The 22879-nt window shown below is 41.8% G+C and overlaps 3 protein-coding genes across 3 annotated transcripts in view; 2 read left to right on the top strand and 1 right to left on the bottom strand.

Moving 5' to 3' along the window:
• Nucleotides 1–3557: 3557 nt before the first annotated feature.
• Nucleotides 3558–6134, bottom strand: gpr27 (G protein-coupled receptor 27). Its single transcript, XM_041957353.1, has one exon. The coding sequence runs from the start codon at nt 5675–5677 to the stop codon at nt 4562–4564; it is 1116 nt and encodes a 371-aa protein (XP_041813287.1). The 5' UTR covers nt 5678–6134; the 3' UTR covers nt 3558–4561.
• A 2931-nt stretch (nt 6135–9065) lies between these two features.
• On the top strand, nt 9066–15704 carry LOC121618484 (eukaryotic translation initiation factor 4E type 3-like). Its single transcript, XM_041953999.1, has 7 exons — nt 9066–9366; nt 10418–10490; nt 11480–11574; nt 13152–13212; nt 13302–13368; nt 13526–13681; nt 14284–15704. The coding sequence occupies exons 1-7, from the start codon at nt 9182–9184 to the stop codon at nt 14328–14330; spliced, it is 684 nt and encodes a 227-aa protein (XP_041809933.1). The 5' UTR covers nt 9066–9181; the 3' UTR covers nt 14331–15704.
• A 7043-nt stretch (nt 15705–22747) lies between these two features.
• foxp1b (forkhead box P1b) overlaps nt 22748–22879 on the top strand; it is a 148784-nt gene continuing 148652 nt past the window's right edge. Inside the window, exon 1 of the mRNA XM_041962654.1 lies at nt 22748–22873. The gene's annotated coding sequence lies outside the window, so the exon portion shown is untranslated. The remainder of the gene's footprint in view (nt 22874–22879) is intronic.

Raw genomic sequence — 22879 nt, 5'->3', positions numbered from 1 at the left:
GTGACTGACCGACCAAAGAGCAGAAAAATATCAGATTTTTATGTGGCTCATGGTGAATCATTCCTCTGATTGATTTGATTTGATTCAATATTGTTATTTACAGTATGTGCCATTAAATTTTTGAGTCCATCGGTCAAAGCACACACGGAAACAAGCCTTGTTCTATTTTTGACAATAAGATGAATCTTGATTTTTAAATACACGTGGGGTTATATTGTACCGGCGGCAGTAGCCGAGTTTCTGGCGAGCTTTCAGCTGCCCTCTAGGGAAACATGAGGAGAAACACATTATTCCACTGGTAGTAAAATGACATGCTGAGTGAGTTGTGCAACTTGGCTTACACTTTAATTATCCACTCATAACCAAAATGCACATATGACAGTATCTTTTCAAGCTTAATTGCTTTCCTAACCACAAAGTACAAAAAGAAAAACTCTGAGAACATTTTAATTGGGGTTAAAAGACGAGGGGAGACCGGCTTTTTCTCACATTCACCTTGAAAGCAGGTTTTTATGACACCAGGAAACAGCATGACAGCCATGAAATTAATCACTGTCAGGCTATGATTCACAGCATTTATTCAAGGCTCAAAGCTATAATTAGATTTGTCCAATGTGTAAAGCAGTGACTCACATCAATCTTATTCTTTAGAAATGGATATTGGTCTACTGTGGCTCTACACATGAGAGCATTCAAACAGCCTGAAATCCTCAGCGGAGTGATCTGTAAAGAGGCAATGCCCCAGATAATGGATGCTGATATGGAAGCTAACGAGAGTACATGAAAGAATACAAAGCCCCCAGACAGGAACAGATACTGGGAACATCTCAATAACAGAATTTGTTCAAATTAACTATAGCCATGTGACAACGTGCAAAATGTGAAATATGACGTAAAGTAAAATGAACCATAAATTCTTATTTTACAATTATTGAGCATTTTATAGAGAAAATGATTTTAATCAATAAGTAAATACTCTTTAGTTGCAGCCTTAGAGGGAAACTCCATCAATTTTATACATGATAGTTTGTTTTCTGGACTGTGTGAAGCCTGATAAGTTGCCTTGAGTGATGACACTTGAGTCAGCATTGGTTGGGGTTGAATACAACAAGTTTGGACATAACTAAAATCTGATGGTGTGGAATTAGAAAGATGTGAGCTCACCAGACCTCCGTCGCCTGCTCCTCATCTCTGCTGGAGGCGAGAGGCTGCATCAGCTGCTACTAGCATAGCACACCCAAATATTAGCAGTTAGACGATATGAAAAGCATGAGCAGGCATTGTGGGTAATGCAGTTGTCAGGTTTTGACAAGGAAGAAGAATGTTTGAATAAAAAACTGCACATTGTGAATCTGGCAACGTTAGAGGAGCACAATGTTAACCTGAGGGAGTACTCTTTTGAGAGTAATGTTAATAACAGCTCAGAGTCTTTGGATACCTGACTCATCCAACCTCATCATGTGATAGCATTTTCAAAGAAAATCTACATGTTCATCTCTCCAAATTGTATTTCAGGAAAACCCAGTGAGGAGGACAGAGGTCATCATGGTTGCTCAGCGGTCAGAAAGACCCAAAAGGTCTATAAAAGAACGAGCGCTAAAAGCCCAGTAAAAAGAGTCACATTTCCCCCTGCATCGCAGCACAGCCTGCCTGCGTGCCCTGAAGACAACACGATGCACCAAAAATACCCGGCCTGCATTTGCATTGCACGGGAGCACGTGCAGGTGAGGGGCTTCCTGCAGCTGAGGAGCCGCGGCAATTACACCGCGAGGCCTCGGCGCGCTGGTAGCGGAGCACGGCCAGCTGTCGGGAACAAGCGGGCATGTTGTGATGCTAATGGTTATGGATGCGCTGAGGCCAGATAGTGTGTGGAGGAATTCAGCGTTGTGTAGCACATCAGAGTGACGGAGGGGCAGGAGCTCAGAAACACCTCACTAAATCACAGTGATTAAAGTGTGCACTGAGAAAACTGCTCAGCCTTCCTTTAAAAGCTGCGGTTTGGTCTAATCAAGGCCAATGTCAATGAATGCAACTGCAATTAGCTGAATCAATAGCCTGGCCTCGGGAGGGAGGAGGGGGGGTGGGGTTTGAGGGATTTTGATTAAAAAGCAGGAGGCCCGCAAACAGCCTATTGAAACAAATGTAATTACCTGTTTACTGAGTGCTCTGTTTCACACCATGAATATAACACTCGTAAAGAAAAGACTGGACCTCTAACCTTTAAGTATCTACAAGCACTTTACATTGTTTTACTGGTCTCAGTTTGCTGCTTGGTGCTGCGTACTGTGACATGACACTCACACACTGTATTTCCAACAGCTATAATTAGTTTGACAGCAGAAGATTTTCCTGTGGTATGAAACATTGGTGGAAAATCTCAGGTTAAGGTTTGGTGCCAGACGGTCAGAATCAAACAGCAAGGTGTGCAGGGAGCAGGGAAAAGGGGCCGTAACCTTGTTTTTTTTTAAAGACTGAGCTCATTATTCAACCCAAGTCCCCTAAACGACCAAAATATCTTTTTTTTTTAATATTTGTATTTCTCATATGATGCCATTAAGTGTTCTTTTATATCTTCTTTCCCGTGATGTAAATACTGTTTCAAAGGCTTCTCCACACGGTCAACTAGTTAAATATACTTGATCTAAAAATAGTGGAATCAGCCTAGAATACAGGGTACCGACCACATACACATTTTTAATCAATGTAACTCCCCTCGGGTTATTAAAGGGACAATTTTACTCATGAAGTTCAGTTAACTGGTCACAAGGAGTCCTGTTCAGTCTTTGAAAAGGAGGAGCTTTCTAAAGTCTGAAGGAATAACCCTGCTGACGACATCAGGGTCATCTTGACTTGTGCTTGAGACGTTAAAATTTTAACACAAAGTGCGCACTACAAATAGGAAGTGTGGGGTTTGAGAGAAGTTGGCATTTAGATGCTGCCCAGTTTATTCCAGTTTAGTTAATTAGTAGCTTTACACATTCAAAAGAATAAAAGCCAAGATATCTGGGCCTCTGCTGCATCAGCTTTCATCATTCTTCTTTTAATCTGTCTCGTGAGTCCTACGACTTCTGAAGTGCCTCTTTAAACCCTGTAAAGTCCCAGAATAAACACCAAGAACATGACGCGAGTGTCCGTAAATGTGGAGAAATCCACAGCAGAAATACTAAGACAGCCGACCGATGTCTGTATTGATTGAGCAGGCAGTTTGGTGAAATACTGGGTGCAACTGTCGTTTTTTTTTCAACTGCAAAATCTTTAAACATGTCTGTCACCCTCTCCATTTAAAACCCACAGCTTAATGCAGCAAGCTCACACCTGTTCTCAGGGGGCTGTCGGGCAATACGAAACATGACAAAACACAGACCAGAGAGCACAAGACAGGGTGAGGGCAAGAGGGCATGCTAACAAAAGTACAGTACACAAAAAATACAGAACCTGAGACGCATTCAGGCGCAGAACCAGAGAAAGTAGAGCTCTCTAACAGATTATAAAGTCCAAACAACTCGTCATTTGTTTCTCATTTATTTGCTAAGAAATACAAACAATGCAAACATCCTTTCCAAAGCACCATATTGTTAACATTTTCAGAGTCCCAATGTCCGTGTCTGTAGAAAAAGAATAGCTGCATATTCTGCAGGGAAAGCAAATCAAGCCATTTCTCAACACAACTGATCCATGAAAAACAATAAGAATTTGCAAAATACCTTTAAAGTGAGTTTTAACACCTTTTCAACACACAGGATCCTAAGAGATTATGAAATATACAACATATCTGGTTAAAAAAGCAGAAGGAAACAGCAGAAAGGGCTTTACAGTATTTACAAATGTGACATTGTCCTCATTAAAAATATACTGAGATCTGTATCTCATTTGTGGTATCCAAACGATTAGAAACCAAGCGTGTCACAGATGCGAGAGAAACTGACGCCGGTCAGCTGATAAAATAGTCCCGTCCTGTTTCGGTCATCAGTTTCTGCAAAAGGCAAACGACCTCAAATGGGTGTGCTGGGACGTAATTTCAAAATGTACAAACAAATAGCCAAAGTGACATTCATGTACAATGTTGTGGCCGACCAAAAAGGTTGACATACTCAACGGGGCATAAAAGCTGTCTCCAGAGGTTGGACATAACATGAGACATGGCTGCCATAGAGACTATATGTGGAGTGTTTTCACCTGCAGCAGGCCTACATGCAGAGGTGTAAATTAAAAGGTGGTCAAACCATGATCCCATTTGGTGAACCTCATAGGACATTCTATCCTTTTTATATAAAAGCATCAGATTATGCTTCTATACTTTAATATGTCTCATATAGCTTTAATTAGTCTGACTCTGATACGTAAAATATAGTAGAATTTATATCATGTTCAAGTTTTTGTCCAATTAAAATAGAGGGTAAAATCTTTGCCACAGATGAAAATGTGTGGAACTTGAAGTGAAGTGGTTTCACCCTCCACTGCCCCCCAGTCTGCGTGTATGAACACATTTTGGGGACCAGTCTGTGTACATTCTGAGACAAGCCCTAATGTGTCTTTGGCAGTATTTTGGGGCCAGTGTGGTTCAGATGACACAGTACGGCTCCATGGGTGTCTGTGTCCCCAGGCAGCAGGGGAAACAGGCTCGGAGGCGCACCCGCAGCTCCTTGTTGAACATGAAGCTGATGATGGGGTTCGCTCCCGCCTGGGCGAAGCTCATCCACACCGCGGCCGTCAGGTAGAGCTGCGGGACCGGAGCCCCCCGCACAAATATTCTCAGGTAGCAGGCGCTTATGTAAGGAGCCCACAGAATGAGGAAGGTCAGCGTGATCATGTAGTACATCTTCCCGATCCGCTTCTCCATCTTGAACTCGTCCAGCACCAGCAGCCTCCTGTTGCCGAGGTGAGAAGCCTGCCTGATGCCCACCAGCGTGGGAGGGGTGGGTCCGCGGCCGAAGCCGGCGATCCAGTTGGCGGCGGCCTGTCCGGTGGCTCCGGGGCCGTGGAAGGTCCAGTTCTGGCTGATGGCGGGGACCAGCTGCGCCGGCTTCATCTTGCGGTGGTCGTAGACGAAGCAGAGCATCTTGACGTAAACCACATGGGTCGTCCCCACGATGACGGCCAGCATCAGCATGAAGCCCAGGGTGTCGTTCGCCTTCACGTAGCGGTGCTCGAAGATGCACTGCTCCTCCTCACGGATGAACTTGTAGGTGCCCACGTCGAACACCGGAGGGAAAGCCATGGCCACGGAGAGGGTCCACACCATGCAGATCACCGCCACGCACGTACACAGATTCATCCGCTTGTAGTAGAACCGGTGGTGGGCGATCGCCATGTACCGAGTGACACTGACGCAGAAGAGCAGGAAGACGGCGTGGAAGCAGAAGAGCACCGACATGAAGGCGATGATCTTGCAGCTGAGCGCGCTGTACGGCCAGGCGGAGCCGCCGCCGATCGATGCCATCACGAAGGGGAAGCAGACGGCGGACCGCACCACGTCCGCCAGGCACAGGTCCAGGAGGAAGTAGTAGGAAGCCTTGTGCAGCGAGCTGTCCTTCAGCAGCAGCAGCGACAGCGACGCGTTGCCCAGCAGGCTGATGCCCGTGATCAGACCCAGGGAGGCCAGCTTGACCGCAGAGGCCGTGGACGCATAGTTCTGTAAGGACGGGCTGCTCCCCCCAAACTCACTTGTGTTCGCCATCTATGCAGCCGAGGTCGTGTGTATCCCCACATCAATTCATCGAGGAGCGGTAGTATCCTGCCAAGGCTGAAATGAAAACAAAATCAACACGATCCGCCGCCCCTTTAACAGAAAAAAACCCCGCTCAGGAATAAATTCCACTCAGAAGCATCCGTTCAGCGTCGGCTCACATCCATCCCGATGTGCTGCGCTCCCCAGCAAAAACCAACAAAAAAGCATTCAGCATTTCTTCTTTTTCTTCTTGTCCTTCATCTCACAAGTGTCCGGCGCAGGGGACATCCCTGTCTGCTGCTGAACAGAGGCAGCCCGGGTTGCGTCCGAACACCATCTCCAAAGGCGTCCGTTCGGCAGACGAGCGGCTCAGAAAACACATCTCAGTTTCCACCGATGGCGGAGGTCTCCCGTTCGTCCTGAGGAAGAAAGAAGCAGGCGGTGTTGTGCGGAAGCGTGGCGCAATTACGCATCCACAGCCTCATCGGCGGCAGCTAAAACACCGGTCGTATATACAGCGAATAAAGACCAACATGTCCTGTAAACGCTGAGAGCCGATCGGAAGCGCGCAGAGGTGAGAGCGCCAGTGTGGGTCTGTCGGTGTATCCCTCACAGCAGCCTATGCGACGCACGTCCGCTTGCATGTAGTGAGCAGGCCTGGGATCAGCCAGGAGTCCCATCTGCCGGTCCTTGTCCCATGCAAGCTATAGGAAGCCTGTCTCCACGCGCCGATGAGATGCAAATGTGGACAGTTCGACAGGGATGTCCTCTGACATTGTATTGTGAAAAACACATTTACAAAAATACACCTGACTACATTTTAGAAAATCACTATACAAATAATATCATTATTATATATTATATAATAATTCTAGGCGTATCACACACACATATGAGACATATGTGAACACCTTTTCAATAAAATCATTTTACTGAAAGATGAAAATGAGGAAAAAATAGAGATAACAGAGGCATGATTTGTGGTCATCGGCCACTTTATCTGTATGTGACACACTATTACACAGTGGATGTGCATCATGTTCACACTGAGAGATGCTGCTTTTTCACCTTTTATTTACAATGTCCCAAAGAAACACAAGCTTGGACTTTCTTAACCTCACTGTCACTGTTATGCACTATAAGGTTTATTTAAGGTTTATAAATACATATTTGAACTGGAGGACTTCTGTTTTTATGAGATTGTTTTTTGTTTTTTTTTAATTTCCAGGTTTTGGACACACACTTGTGTTAACTGATTGTATTTGCAACCCGTTAAACAAAGGTATTGCTTTTGCTGCTGCTGAAGCTACAGAAGGAAATAACACAGGAAATAAACCAAGCAAGACCAGTATCCAGACTACTCTTGAACTATAGCCCTGCTCTCTATCCTTACTGTTCGGAATGATGCACAAGGCAGGCTACAGACAAAAGTATGATTTAGAATGAAAGGCATCACACAGCTTCAGTGTAGCTGATGAGAGAGACTGGAGGATGAGCTAACAGTGTAGGTTCAAATGAGGTAAATAGTTGCATAATACAGTGGTGGTGTGCAGAGTGGTACCTCAGAAGCTACTTCTGCAGAGGAGAGGTGGGTGTGACAAAGGCGATATCTGCTGCCTTTCAGAGATGTGGCAGAGGGTCTGACAAGTGGCCTGAAAACAGCTGAAGGGACCTTTTCTGTTCTGAACGGAGGGTAAAATAAATGCTTGTTTTCTTCATTAAAAAACACTGCTTGACTGCAAGCTGACTTTTCAGAAAAATGAAATATCAAATCATCCAGAACACGTTATGGCCATATGTTTGGTCCCTCAATAAGAAAATCTTGCTCCTAACAGAACTTGTACATTATAAGTTGCCATCATGGAGAGCTGCTGCACCTGCTGCTGCAGTGATTCACCAGCACCCCCTGCAGCCAGCTCCAAGGAGCATCAAGAACATAAAATATGTCAGACATATTAGCAGTCACTGTTGATTTACAGACAAATATTGTTAATGCCAGGATGATTTACACACCTAAAAATGAAACCACAACTGACCGGAACTGTGGGTTCCAGTTAGTTGTGGTTTCACAGTCATGCCTGAGGCTGCTGAAGTTAGACACATGTGATTGGAGTCCAATGGTGTAAGAGTATTGATGGTTGAAAGTGGCAATAGTAAATTAATTTCTTATTCATGAAACCATAATTTCATACAATAATAGTAATGCATGGTTACAATCTTAAAAGTGGCGAGTTCATCAATGGCTTTGGTACAGTTATGTTCACAGATCTATGGTAAACAGCTGAGATTTGCTGGGATTTCGATTGCTGGAGCTTTGAAATCTCACTTCTTGTTTGCTTGAGTGCTTAAATGTCCAAAGAACAAATACTATAACAGGATAACACAAATTAAAATATCCATACAATACACACCATCATGACATTGCATAATCCAAATATGCATGTCTTTCCTTTTATATTTCAGCATTGCTCTGCAGCTGAAGCTTGATTGGCTCACGTACACGGATCTCTATGGGTATGGGACCTCGCACACTCCTGCCTTGTTGAGGACTTTCGCAAAAGTGTCCTGAAACAGGCAACAATGGGCTTGAAACTGAAGATAGTGTAATGAGAAGATGTGTCACTCGGGAAGAAAAAAAATTACATGATATATTGAAATGAAATATTGAAATAATATCAAGAATAATGGTAACAAAATAATGCTCTTACTAAAAATGTATGTAAATATATATGTTATACAGAGGTAGGAAAATATCAGATGGACAGTATCTATACAGTATAGCATGGCTGATAATGGATTTTTTAGACAAATGCTGATTTTGATTTTAGGAAGACACTTTATGGGTGAAACATAAACCTGACCGTCTTCCCTGGTTGACACATTATGTGAATCCCCTGTTAATATATAATCTGGCACGTATGCCCATATATCTGTGACAAGCAAATGACAGCAATGTCATGGCCTGGTCCACTAATCAGTCAAACTCTAACACAGACCTATATATTAGGTCTGTATATTAGATTGTTACTGCTTCTGCACATTCAGAGCTGTGGTCTGGTTGCTGATGTGATGCAGAAGTGCACATCAGTGCAAAGAACCTGTGGTAACCTACATTGGTAAAAGTAACCTACTTCTTAAAGCCAGACTCTACCAGCTATACAGTTGCAAACAACAGCAGCAGCTGTAGTTTACCTCCTACATGAGCACTGCTCTTTTCTAACATGGTCGTTAAATATATGTGTTTCTGTGAGTCTGCTTCCAGGCTGGTGGGGGATTTGTGCTTCGGGTCAGTTTCTGCTACAGTAAAATCAGTCGGAGTGAGACCTCCTGTCCCTCCTCTTCTTCCTGCTCTTTGTGACGGACCAACTGGACGTTTCTGACGCAGTTACGCCAGCAGTCGGTAGGCGGAAAAGCGGTAGTTCGCGTCTGCGTCTGGAGATAAGGCCAAACCGGGTGTTTTTATTAAGCAGCTTCATACAGGGGATATTAAAAACGAGCTCTGAGGCTGCTGGAATGGCGGTCCCCGCGGGTCAGACAGATGGACAGATGGACAGAGGCGGCCTGAGCGGACAGACAGTCTCCTCTGAGAACAACATTGACATCGACGAGAAAGAGTTGGAAAACATCACAAAGAAACACCGAGAAGACGAAGCGACAGCGCTGCCTCTGCACTCCCCGTGGACGTTTTGGCTGGACAGGTAACGTTTGTCCCGTCCGTCCGTGGGTTCAGAGTTTAGGGACGAGCGGGAGCCATGGAGGGAAAGTAGCGGCGAAGGCCACAGCTTTCCGCGGGCCTCCTGAGCAGATGCAGCGGAGAGCGTCTGCGTGTAACACGGCCCTAAAAGTTACCTTCTGCACGCCTGTGTTGTGACTCCTGCGTACATGTTTACTCGCCATTTTTTAGGTTATTCAGACACGCAGCTGAAGTTGCTGCGGCTGGTTCCCTGCAGGGGAGCCTGAAATTAAAACTTTTTTAATTTCCCTAAAAAGCGGCACAGTGAATTAATAAAGACTTCACCTCTTTCAGCCGCCAAACGTTGACTGTAATGCATTGTATTCCTGCCTGGGACACTCTCCAGTCAAAATAAGTGTGTCTGTACTTGTCATTAAAATGCATGTTAAACATTACAGTGTGTCTCTCCTGCTCTTTTTGAGATCAGGGGGATGTTGTTTGTCAGGTGCGCTTTGCTTTATTTATTCTTTTCTGTTTTGCCTTGGAGCAAAGGTTTCCAAAGTCTGGATGACACTGAGGTTTAATCAGTCACCTGGTCTGCTCAATGAGTTGACTTGAGCAGGGTCAAATGTTAGTAAAGATCCCCTAAAAGCTTTAAAAGGACTAGAGACCTCAGACCCCATTAAGACTTCAATGTTTATGCTCAGTTAGATTATCAGGCCGTGAACTGAAAGTGAATCAGCAACAATATTGACATTATTTTATAATCAGCAGTCGTTTTGTCAAGCAGAAGTGTTTTCTCTGGCTCCAGCTTCTCACATGTGATGATTTGCTGTTTCCTTCTGCTTAAACTATTCAAACAGAACTTTTGGTCAGAAGAAGACATTTGAAGATGCCACACTGGACTCTCACAATTATAATAATCATTCAAGACTTGATAGAGTGCTGCTGTTGTGCCTCTTACATCAGAAACGAGATTGTAAAAGTGCATGCATGCAGTGCAAAAGAGCCTAAAAGTGCTGTCATTAAAACAGGTTAGCTGACCACGTTCTGTGCCTTCTCGCTTGTTCCTGCAGGTCGTTGCCAGGCACGACGGCTGCAGAATGTGAGTCCAACCTGAAGAAGATCTACACCGTGCAAAGCGTTCAGGTGAGATTTGGTGTCAGCTTAAAGAGCCTCATCACCTTGAGGAGCAAATATCAAATGCGTGACTTGGCAGAGTGTCCGGTTGGCTCGGGAAGAGCGTGCTTGATGAAAGGGGACGAGCAGTTCGTTGGCACTCAGAGCTACAGCTGGCACGGTTAGTGGGGAAAAAATCAAGACAATTTTATCATGAGACGTGAACATGCAGCGCACGCGTTGCTGACACCAGATTACATCATCTTTTTTTGGGGGGGAAATTAAAAGGGTTTCAGATTGTTGCTTTGTAAAGCTGTTCTTGAGTAACTTGTGTGGCATGTCTACTGTACACTGTGTGTGTGTGTGCATACTTCACTGCCTTTCAGTATGATGCAACGATGCCTTGTCACTTTAAATATAAAGAAGGACATCACACAACAGTCAAATCTTAGTTAGTTAGATAAGATTAGAGTTAATAACATTTTGCAGTGGTTTTAAAGTTCTGTTGATGTTGCTAATTTTTTGTAAAAACAGACATGAAACAGACTCGGAGATCCAGTCTGAATAAGCTGAAGCAAAGTCAGACTCATAGCTGGATAGATATTCATTGATTAGCTGAGATGCGTTTCACAGCTTGTCGCCTGTCTCTACAACAGTGTGAGGTTTAGAGCAGTGATTGTGGAGTATATTGTTCCAGGGAGGCCATAACATCTCCATCAGCCATAACAAACCCACCTAAAATACACTGACAAGCAAAGTGTTATCTAACTGGGTTTATGTTTGATGAGTGAAAATACAGAACAGCTAGTGAAATGCTTTGCTTTTTAGCATGCTGGCACTTTATGGATTTGGCTTTATTGCCATTGTCAGTGTACCACAGCGTTGTAAATACACTCGATACGAACTGGATAAAGGAGGCAGAGTTCTGCTCCTGCACCGCAGTAACTCTGGCTTTGTGAAAAAAGATCAGCTCATTTCAACATGTTGTAGGTGTTATCTGTCTGCTTTCCCATCTGCAGATGTTCTGGAGTGTATACAACAACATCCCTCCAGTCACGGCCCTGCCTTTGAGATGTAGCTATCACTTAATGCGTGGAGAGCGGAGGCCGCTGTGGTGAGTCTGTTATTGTTAATGTAAATATTACGCTATCAGCCTTGAACACGTTATGGCTCTAGTTCATGCAGGAACTGCCGTGTACTGTCAGAACTTTTTTAAAGCAAATTTGTGTTGTGTTGGATGTAACTCCCACTTAATTTGCTTGAATTATTACATTGTTATACTTTGGAATCATTACATAGTTATTACTGTACGACCATCAGTTCAACTTGTTGTGTTATAATTGGTCGGGCATGTCTTACAGGTTCCTTGTGGAGTTTTTGACTTATATTGTAGGAGCATGATGAAACTTTTTATGTTTTTATGGGCCCCGTACTTTTTTTTTTTCCCTCGTGCTCGGATGTGACTATATACACACTCCTGCCAATAGTTTCCAATGGATGTGAACAATGAAGTTTTTAGAACACTTGACAGCAAGTGTTTAATGAGGAAGGAAATGCATTGAACATGATTGTTATTTTATTTTTATTTTTTTTATTTATTTATTTAGGACAGTGCACAGTGATGAACATTGCTGTAAATGTGCCAGTTTATAGCTGATTAGCTAATTTGCAACTGTAGTCCTTTGGCAGAATGTTAGTTGCCTAATAAAACAACATGGAAGTACACATTAAAAACATAGAAGTACACATTACATAAAAAAAAAAAACAATTACAAAATACACATTTCAAAATTACAATCACAAGCACACAATTTAATACAGTCCAACGTAACCAGATCCAGTGGTCTCAGTCTACTTAATGGACACACTTCTGGGCATCCTTTAACCAGTCTTTAAGCTTTCCTTTAAAAGATGAATATGTAAGACCTTCCCTTACTGTGGAGGGAAGACTGTTCCAGATGTCCCCCCCCAAGACAGACAACACATTTCTACCAAAAGTGGTACGTCTGGAAGGGATCTCTACATCTCCTCTGTCGCAGGCCCTGGTGTTCATACCCCTGACAGTCCTGTTTTTTATAAATTCATTCAGAGGTCGAGGGGCAAGACCGTGAAGACTTTTGTATGTAGCGCAGGCAAATTTATAGACCTTGAAACTATGAAAACTTAGAAAACTATACTTTTTAAGGATATTACAGATGTGATACGAGTAAGGTTTTTTGTCCAGTGTCTTTAAAGTTTTTTTATAAAGGGATTCTATTGGTTGGAGTGCTGATGAACATGCCAGTGCCCAGCTAGTGAAACAATAATCAATCATGCAATGTTAAAACATCAGAGCAGCAGTATTAGTTAAGAGCTCCTTATTTGTCTGAAGTTTGCCAGGTTGTGTTTAACCGAATTAGATACCTTTTTTTTTTTTTTTTTACCTTTTTTACAGACACTTTAGGCCTCAGCGGTACAGTCAGTGTGATGCTCCAACTGCTCAGGAGTTTGTTACATGAGCAGGTTTTGCAGCCCATTCTGATGGACACCTCTGCTGTGTGATAACTTGTTGCATTATCCAATATTTTGTGTCTGTGTCTCCAGAGTGCAGCTTCAGTAAAATCTGTATTTAAAATGTGATGTAAAACTGATCACTTGGTAAGGTTGCATTATAAAACGGATCCATTTTCTTTTAATCTTTTTCTTAAACAGGGAGGAAGAAAGTAATGCAAAAGGAGGAGTATGGAAGATGAAAATACCAAAAGAAAGCGCTGTAGGTGTGCTCCGCTTCACACTCTAATGTCACGTACTAATAGAAATGCCTGAATTATTAATTAGTTCCTGTTGTTCTTCTTGTTTCAGTCTACAGTTTGGAAAGAATTGTTACTTGCTACTATTGGGGAGCAGTTTGCAGATTACTGTGCCTCAGGTGAGCTGCTATAAGTCTAACTTGATATTTTTGTGTGGTCAGAAGGAGAGGATAGAGAGATAGATTCCTCCTCAGTGACAGAAATCTGTTTTTGCCCAACATAGCAACTCCAACTGTAGTTGTTCACCGTCTGTTCTGTCCGCTGTCTGTTTTCCAGAGGATGAGGTCGTCGGCGTCAGTGTTAGCGTTCGAGATCGGGAGGATGTCGTACAAATCTGGAATAGAGATGCATCTCTTGCTAACGAAGCAAATATCTTGGGGAAAGTCTATGAGCTCCTCCCGTACATATCTTTTAAAGCTGTTTTTTATAAGTGTAAGTATGCTCATTTTTTCCCACTTAGATGCATTGTACCTTTTGGATTTAGAAATAGAAATTAGCTCAAGCTTTATAGATGCCTGATAGAAAGTATTACATATCATGAAGGAAAAAAGTATGCATCTGCACTGTGGATCTATCTGCACATTCGACAGCCACAGTTCCAACCAGAGCATGTAGGCATGCCAGTGGATAGTCTAAGGAGTGAACATGGCTTTAGGCTAATCTGGGCTGTACTGACGGTGCAGGAAAGACAAATGGCCCGTATGCCTTCATACCAGCTCCACATACAGTAACACGTTCACAAAGCCTAGTCCTGTTACTACATGTTGAATTTTTGTTCCAAAAATTATTCGAATGAGCTGCAGTGTGAAGTAATTAGGTTAAATTGGTGAAATTATATTGTTTGAACTGCTTAACCTGCAGGCAGAGGAGCTGTTTGTGGACTCATTATACCAGCTTTTAAACTCTTATCTTTCCACGTTGAAACCCGGGCCCGAGTGTACACTTTTTTCATACTCAGAGACAGAAAAGTCAAATGGTGTCTTGCGTGTAAAAGAATCATTTGTACTCACCGTGAATCACTTTGACTTTTTCAGCTCACATGGAGCATCATGCCTTTGAAGGTGGACGCTCAAGACATTAGACTGTAATGCACTTTTTTTTTTTTATTTGAACCCGAACTCTGTACCTGCCTTGCCATAAAGGCGCTGTCCACAACATGATCAAGGATATTATTTTACATTCAACAAATGTTATCAATATATTTTTATAACTTTTAATGACTGATGCCTTGTTTCTTTTCAATGTGGGTCCTAAAGCTCTGAACTCCTCAGAGACTGTATATCCAGCGTAAATGTCCTTCATTCGTTCATGTGGGTTTTACTTCCTCCTATACTGAACTGCACTGTCATGGTCCTGTTTTCTGCACGGCCTGTGAACCTCACAGTTTATTCCCAGTATGGAGGTAGCCCCTACAGAATCTAGTGTGCTTTAACTGTTTTAATTAAGTCAGCTCACTCTGTGCCATAGCACTTTTCTGCCGTGTAAGTTTGCATCCTAATGGTGTTTTGTTCAGCTGGGGTTTTTCCTACCTAATGTCCCATTTGGCTTCTTGAAACTTCATCAACTGTACATCAAACTTAAATAAGGGTAACACTTGGAAATATTGCACATGACTACCTATTCCAATCACAGTGTCCCTCAGTTCTAAAGCCATCATAGGGAATCAGAATATATCCCAACACGGTATGGCCCTAAGAAATGCAACATTTGGTTTCTGACAGTTTTTTTAATGAGCAAAATCCATTGTGAAAGGTGCCTCTTTGAATGTTCTCAGCCACACCGCTTTTGACATTTCTCTCCATACCCGTGTTGAAAGTAGACCCCCTGCTCTAAATGCAGTCACAGATTGTTTCGTGTATTACTCTGCTCATTTTTGTGCTCAACTAGTGGTGCTCTTAGTACTTGTCTGTGCTTGTTTCCCCAATCGATGGAATTACTGGACCATGTCCTTCTAACCACCGCACAGAGGAAAATACCGCATTGTCTGCTTTAAAGGAAGCAATACGAGGTCATGTTAGTCCCAGATTTTGCATGATTTGTCAAACAAGACAGATGTGGTGAGTTTCAATAGTCACCGAGTCAGCGTAGACCGCTGCTCCAAAGAAAAGCACACTTTAAACTGTAAGTTACTGACTCACCTGTGTGATTCTGTACAACCACCGCTGTTAATACAGAAAATAGAAAACCCTATTTTTCTATCAGAACCCTTTCAAATGAGACGTTGTCACCCATGCCGAGATAACTTCACTAACACAGTTAACATGTTATTTTATTGCAGAGTAGGCTACAGTAAACTGAGTGCTTCTGGTATTATCACACAACTTTTATACCGCATATCAACTTTGGACTGGTTGATAAACTAGTTATAAGCGGACAATGTTTCCTTTGTAAACATGATTTTTGCAGTGACATGGACAAAGTGAATAAAATGGAAATAAAAATACAATTATCATTTCATCTGTGTTCCTTCTTGCACAGTACAGTCATCAGTGACTTGTATCTGAAAGGGCAGTGTCACCACTCTGTCATGTGGGGCGTGTTAATACCTCGTCTTTCACTTAAGCCAAGCCATTTACTGCTGATTCATCACATTTAATTGCAGCGGTTTCACATGATGCTCTTACCGGCATGTCTTCTAAGGTAAGATGGGAAACGCCTCTCAAAGAAATCTCGCAAAGGTCAGGAAAGCAGTGTCTAGCGATGGCTCTGCAACTATGACTGTATTTCTGAATTTCCAGTCAACGCGGGACTGATAATCAGCGTTTGCTCGACCTTTTCGCAGCAGACATTTCGACTTGTCATAGTCAGAAAAGCACAGCTGTTAGTAATAGCAGTAACACTGCTGAAGTGTCCCACTACACCATGACAGCGTGAGAGTGAGCTGGCCTGCACAATACCAGGACCCGAAACTGAAACAGCTACATGGAATTCAGCCATCTTTTATTTTGTTAATTCCACCTTAGCTGTTCCCACTGTGACATGTCAAAATGCATTCAGTGAAAATTTCCATGAAATCCCATATTATTATTACTTTATTATTATTTTTTATTATTGTAAATTCAGGGGCAACACAACAAGCTCTAAACAGAGCACTGACATTCTCACCTTGATATGGCTAATGTGCTAGCAAGTGGCTCAACACATCCAGCAGACATGGTTTCAGCTGTGTTTCTGGTCACCAGATAAATGTCCAATACTCACTCACTGCTAGCTCCGCTTTGGTCTCAACCAGCTCATGAGAAGATACCTGGCTCTTTAGCTGCCACGTGCTCCACTATGTTTGAGCTGTTGGCTGACTCATCGCTGTTGGGTGCTCGGTAGGTATAGTACACAGTGGGTTTATGAGAGCGTTGTGCCATAAATAGCGAATGCTGTGATGACAGCAGTGAGAGTGAACCGAATTAGTAAAGATGTAGGTGTAAAACCAGTGCAGTAAGCTGAAAAATGCTTTGTAGCGCCAGTGACTAGTAAATTAGGTTGTTTGTGGTTTCATCACGAACAGCGTCTTCCATATTATACGCAGTAATATGAGCATTTGTGGCGGCTTTTAAGACAAAGTTCAGATAGGCCTAAGTTTGGAGGCCTTCAGGGACTGAAGAAGATGTGCTGACAATTAAAACTAAGCTTCACAGGGATGTTCTAAAATAAAATGTCCTAAAGACTAAGTGAGTAAGTAATTATGAAAGGTCTGATGCTACCTCATATGAAGTCCCATCCCTACATGACAATTCATTTAAACATGCAGACTTTTTTATGGTCTTGATCAACCACAATCACTGATGATTTCCTTTGAGGTTTAAAACCAGTGTATTGCATTACGTGAATATAGTTAACTATAAAAGAACAGAATTAAAAGGTGCTGTGTGCTGGTCTCAGTCTTGAGATAGGACTGTTTTTGTTGGCCTTGTCCCAGAGACTCACTCTTGACGTGGACTAGTCTGTGCTCAGTCTTAGGCTGGCCTGGTTTTGACAGGCCTTACATATTGCTTCATTCTTTTACAAATGTCTCTTGACCAAATTAAGGATTTCAAGCAATTTGTAATGAAAAGCTATCAAAATTATTTATTGAGGGTGAAATGTTTCAGATGTGTGGAAGGTTTTGTTAGATGTAAAGCCTGAATACAGCTCAATGAATTAAACATTTTAATTATTATATTTCAATATGATTTTGCAAATGTTTCTCCATGAAGGTAAATATCAGTGGTGTAGAACTATCCATACAGAGATCTTGATTTATTTAGTCTTTTTGATTTGACCTTGAAAAGGATTCAAGCTGATTTAAAAAAGAGTGCAGCCTGATTCAGATGTTTTGACAGGAAACCTGACGACATTTCTGTTATTGTCCACAGCGAACTCTGTAACACAGAGCCAAACCACATCAAACGACTTGTTTTGATCTCTTAACATGTCTGACTACCAAATACACAAGATCCTATGTGAAAGTCTGCCGTGCGGGACCCGAGGGTGAGCAATGACACGGACAGCTTGCTTAGGTTTCGGAGTGTGTCTACATCGTGTACCCTGTGGTTATACTACAATGCGCTGAGAAGGCAGTCTGCCTCCACTCCGTGCCGATCGTACCCACACTGAGCTGCACTTTCACAGCCAATTGAAATGGTTACAAAAATTGCTATGGAGCAGCACACTCGCCATCTCACAAACCTGATTGTATCCCCAGTCAAACAATGCCAGGATTCAGCAGCCAGTGGCTTGTGCTGTTCAGAGACACTGCTCTAATGATCATAGGCAAAGAGAACAGCTGGCCCTGCTCGTAGCAAACACAAGAAAAGCCTGCTGATCTTTAGGAAAGTGCTCCTGTTCTTCTGTGATTTGTTCTGACATACACATTGTTACGAAATCCTGGTGCCACATTTCAAAAGAAACCTCTCTTGCATGACAACTTGTTGAATGTTCTAAATGTGTTTTTTTTTTAAATGACCATCAAAACCTCATTTTTAGCGATGGTGTTGAAACCACACCAGTTTATCATCAGCGTATGAAATGTGTGAACGCTGAAAGAAACACGGGTTCAAGTTCATCACCTGCATGCTTATAAAATAAGTCTAATGGTTTTATACTTCACTCCTCAAACACTAAAAAGAGGATGTGGGTCAAAGCTTGGTGTTATTAGCACTTGCCATGGTAACAGTGACATCAGACCTATTTATTATAAACAGTGGGATAAAAAAAGCTGCCTTTTCTGGGCTCTTGTTTGCATGTGTTTGGTGAAGAGCCTGTGCTAAATGGATGGACTATACTTACTAAACAGGTTTCCAGTCAACACGGATGCTGTTTAATTATGTAGGAAATGACAACAGAATGTGTGTATGAGTTGTGTGACACTATGCTATATGCTCCATATCACTTTAGGCTGAGTGGGGAGCAGGGACTCTGCTACACTCATGATAAAACATGTAGCTTTGTCTTGAATACTTGTTCAGAATGTCTCACATGACAAGACAAGCGAAAGACACTGATTGTGGAATACCTCAAATTGCTGGATAGTAAAAACCTACAAACCGCTGGATTCATAAAGGAAAATATGCATTCAAAATATTCAGAAGCCACATTTAACAACATGTGGCAAATTCTCTTGAGTCTTTCTACTTTTAGATTTAAATGATATTAATCACATTTATACAAACCCAAATCATCAGGAACATTCCAGCAAATCAAACAGATAAAATAGAAACAACAAGTTAAAAACATGTAACAGAGATTTCAGGGTGATTTTTGCTGCAGTTTTTCTGGTCTTATTTTTTTCTTGATGTGGCTGAAAATATAACTGTCCATGTAATGGACACTGAGCATTAAAGAGACAGGACCTATATTCCCATTCACACATAAGTAACAGATTTGCTTTGCATTACAATGTACTACTGCTGACGTGCATGGAGTCCACTGCAATGGACAAATGTGTGAGTTTGTTAAAAGTTACACCATGAAAAACAAGTGAGCATTTGTAGATGATTTATAATAAGATGAAAAATGTATTCCTCTGTGATTTAATAATATATGCCTTAAAGAATTCAATTACACAAAGAAAAACAGTCACACCATTAAACCATTTTCATGTTTGGCTCCTACATTTTGAACAGAAATGGTGCAATTTAATTTCACGGTGAGCCTTATAAAACTTTCCTTCTAAAAAGTATGAGTTCTTTTACTTATTATTTATTTTTGATGGCTGGAAACGAAATCACCTACAAGTGTTTCTACAACTGCAGAATCGTGCACAAGGTATCAAGTTCTCCAGTTTCTCCCTCTTTCGCTCATTTAATAGTTCTGTACCGCTCATTATCTGTATATCTTCTCCAGAAGTCCTCTCTCTTTCATTACGTGTTGAATGCTACAGCCGCCAGCAGCAAGGGGAAAAACACCGTATGAAAGCCATCCGTCCCCCTTTGGGAATCAAGAGGAGCCCCTATTCATTTGCTTAATTACCTAATTAACAGAAAGCTAATTACTTTGTTGTGTGCATGCGTATGTGTGGAGAGGCTGTTACGTAACTGATAGTGATCCTCAATTAATTTGTAACTACACTCCATCAAGTCAGGGCCTGAATCCACACAACACATCACCGGCGTGACACCAACACAACATGATCATAAATTCAGAGCCAGACACGTGGCTGCTGGGCTCCACTGAGCTCCTAGATCCAGTATTGACATGCAGATCAAGCCACGGAAGAATTACAAAGCTGAGATCATTTGCTAGATTGTCTTGTCACTGTACATGCATTTGATACTTTCTCATTAATTACACCAGACAATCATGTTTACAACCTTGTGAGAAAAAAACTGCATTAATCCCATAAGCGACTGTAGGATTGGCTCAATATGCAAATAATCAAATCACTCACAGACACATTCAAAAGCCAGATAAGATTATTGTAGTTGTTGTTTTCTCACAGGGATGTGAAAAGGTCAAATCTTTCATTTCAAGAATGTTTTGTTTTGCTTTTGTGCTTGCATCATGCAATTCTTTCTGAAATCATGTATTTTAATTATGGGGTAGTTGGGGTATGTTCTGGCCATGAACGTGTGTGCGTTGCGTGCCCTGATTCATATCAACTCTGCAGCTTTGCACTTATCATTTGAATGACTCAGAGGACATGTGTATGGAGCGGTTGCTTCATCGGACCTGAGGTCATTAAACACAACATCATGGTTGCTGGCCATGCACTGACTGATGTGTGTCTGTGCACCTTCAGGCTACTTTCAACAGCATATATACTGCATCTTTAAAGTGGGGGTATGGCTTTTTTTTTCTTTAGCTCGCCAACATTGAGCTGTAGAAAATTGAAAATATGCTTTTGTAGAAATGTATTTCGAAATACTTATTACTTTATCACTTTTACTATAACGCCAATATAACTGCAAACTGTGTACAAAACACTTTGGACCAAATTTTACCTCCATTTAGCAAAGCCCTCAAGTCCCATCTTTGTTTTTAACAATTCTCTTAAGTCAAAATTGTTGTTTTTCCAAATGTATTTTGATTTGTTTATAAGGCCATTGAAGACCTAAGCTGTGTCACACTTTACAGTGAGGTACACATGTTCACTATTAACTGGTTGCTTATTAGCATGCATATTAGTAGCACAATGCCTTTGTTTATTTGTCAATAAAAAGGACTCTAATGTCTTATTCTGAGGGTTAGGGTTAGGTTATTAAAATTGGAATTCATACAAACTGTCAATGAGCAGTAACTAGAAGGTTACCGGGGAAAACTCTGTGTAGTGTAGTAGTTGTACAATATGGACATGCAGAATAAAGCATTAGTAAGTGCATTATAATTTATAATGGTGAATATGTTTGACTGAATATAAAGTGTTTGTTTTTTTTTTAGCTCAGCATGCAGATAACAGGAAATGATTGGTAATGTGTTTTCCTGTTTCCTCATTTTGTGTCACTGTTACAATGAATTAACTCACTGTTTGTCGTAGTTTACTGTCACAGTTGGTGCAGCGTTGCTGTTGGCGTGTCTCACGGCAGAGCAGGGCAGGACGTTGCTGCCAAACGTTGAAAATGAATACGTGCCTGAAGCCTGACGAAGAGGCAAAACAGTCCACCACTGCGCGCAGTGCCAACATGTTGTAATGACCACAAGACAGTGACTCTGATTTGTGACTACTGTAATAATTTGTTTGTTGCCAGCCAATGAGCAGTCCCAGTAGCTCATGTGTAACACAGTTTAATGTGTATAAATCATAAAATATAACAAGGCTGAAGGATTTCAATAAACTTTGAAAATGACAATAAATTAAAAAAATGTTTTAATGGGTGTATTATTGTTAATATTATGCTCTGAAAATTGTCCATGCATTATTATTTTAATCTGAAGATCAACCTGTAATACACAAGTAATGAGCCTGACCTGAGGTTTGTAAGGATTCTTGGTAAAACACTCACACACTGAAGGCTTGATGATATTACAGATGAAATGCAGGTAAGAAATAGTTTAGAGGCACAGCAGAGGTTACTCAGTGGATATATTCTAGTCATTTTTCCTGTGACCGCGCATGGTCAGAGGGTGGCGCTCTCGACTAAGAAACAGGCCTTCCTGAGAGGGTCCACCGGCAGCATGCCTCTCAGATGCAGCCATGATAAATGCAATGTCGTTCACAGCGAAATGAGCTGTATTTCTCAGACCTTGATCAAGGGCAAAAAACGGCTTGAAATATTTTCTCTTGAGGTTAAATTAATGTTGCTTCACAATGAGCGTTAACTGGACTGTTGAACTGGCCCGTGATAATTCTCATCTTCAGGAGCAAGCGGCAGACTTTAATGACTGTCATAATGTTTTTGCACTTCTTGTGACAGTCATGCTGAGGGAAAACTGTTTGTGAGTGAGCACAAACTTTTCAGCCACAGAAAAGCAGAGGTTATTAGTAACTTTGTGTAAATTCAGATGCAGCCATGTCCCCTTGAAAATATTATGAAGAATTGGCCAACATGTGAGAAAGCATAACAGCCCCAAAGTGAAAGAACCTGCACTCTGGTTATCTTCACTGGCATTTTCAAAACCAGAGCACCAACCCCCTTAATAGTTAAAACTCCTCACAGTTCAGGTTCAAACATACTTGATGACTATGTCGAACCATTTCATTTCATTTTTATTTTTTGCTGTGAGGTTTCGGAACAGTTATGATGAACCTCAGATCCAAAAAAAGAAAAGAAAAAAAAGGGAAAAGCCAGGATAATTTTCTGAAATAACAGAAGTTCATTCTGCCTCAGTTGTAATTAGTCAGCTTAGACATTTTAGTTTTTCTGACAGCCCCCTCTCTCCTGTCACACTTACAGCTAAAACTAATGCATATCATTACATTTCCCCATAGAAAGGACCCACTAAGTGCACTGAATTGTACTTGTGACTATGATGTTTCTATGAAGGATCTGCGATGCAACCAGCGTTGTTTACCCATCAGGTGGATATGACGTCACGGACTTCATCAAAACAACAACATCCAAATCCGCGATTCTTCCTTTTTTTCTCCTTCTTTTCTCGGCGTGTTAAAATCTAATAACAACATTAAGAAAGGAGCTCGTGCCTTTCCTCGCGAGGCGGACTGGGAGGCAGCGAGTGTGAAACTCCACATTTTGCCTTTTTTCGACGCCCTCGGTAAGA

Source organism: Chelmon rostratus, chromosome 2 (assembly GCF_017976325.1).
Source record: "Chelmon rostratus isolate fCheRos1 chromosome 2, fCheRos1.pri, whole genome shotgun sequence".
NCBI lineage: Eukaryota > Metazoa > Chordata > Actinopteri > Chaetodontiformes > Chaetodontidae > Chelmon > Chelmon rostratus.
The sequence above is the reverse complement of the archived record's forward strand: the minus strand, read 5'-3'. Positions and strand labels throughout refer to the sequence as shown.

Bases quoted from the DNA above. Each gene is read 5' to 3' on its own strand.
- gpr27 (XM_041957353.1), bottom strand. From the start codon at position 5,677: ATGGCGAACACAAGTGAGTTTGGGGGGAGCAGCCCGTCCTTACAGAAC.
- LOC121618484 (XM_041953999.1), top strand. From the start codon at position 9,182: ATGGCGGTCCCCGCGGGTCAGACAGATGGACAGATGGACAGAGGCGGC. The intron at 10,491-11,479 runs GTGAGATTTGGT...TCCCATCTGCAG, and splicing joins ACACCGTGCAAAGCGTTCAG to ATGTTCTGGAGTGTATACAA. The intron at 13,369-13,525 runs GTGAGCTGCTAT...TCTGTTTTCCAG, and splicing joins TGCAGATTACTGTGCCTCAG to AGGATGAGGTCGTCGGCGTC.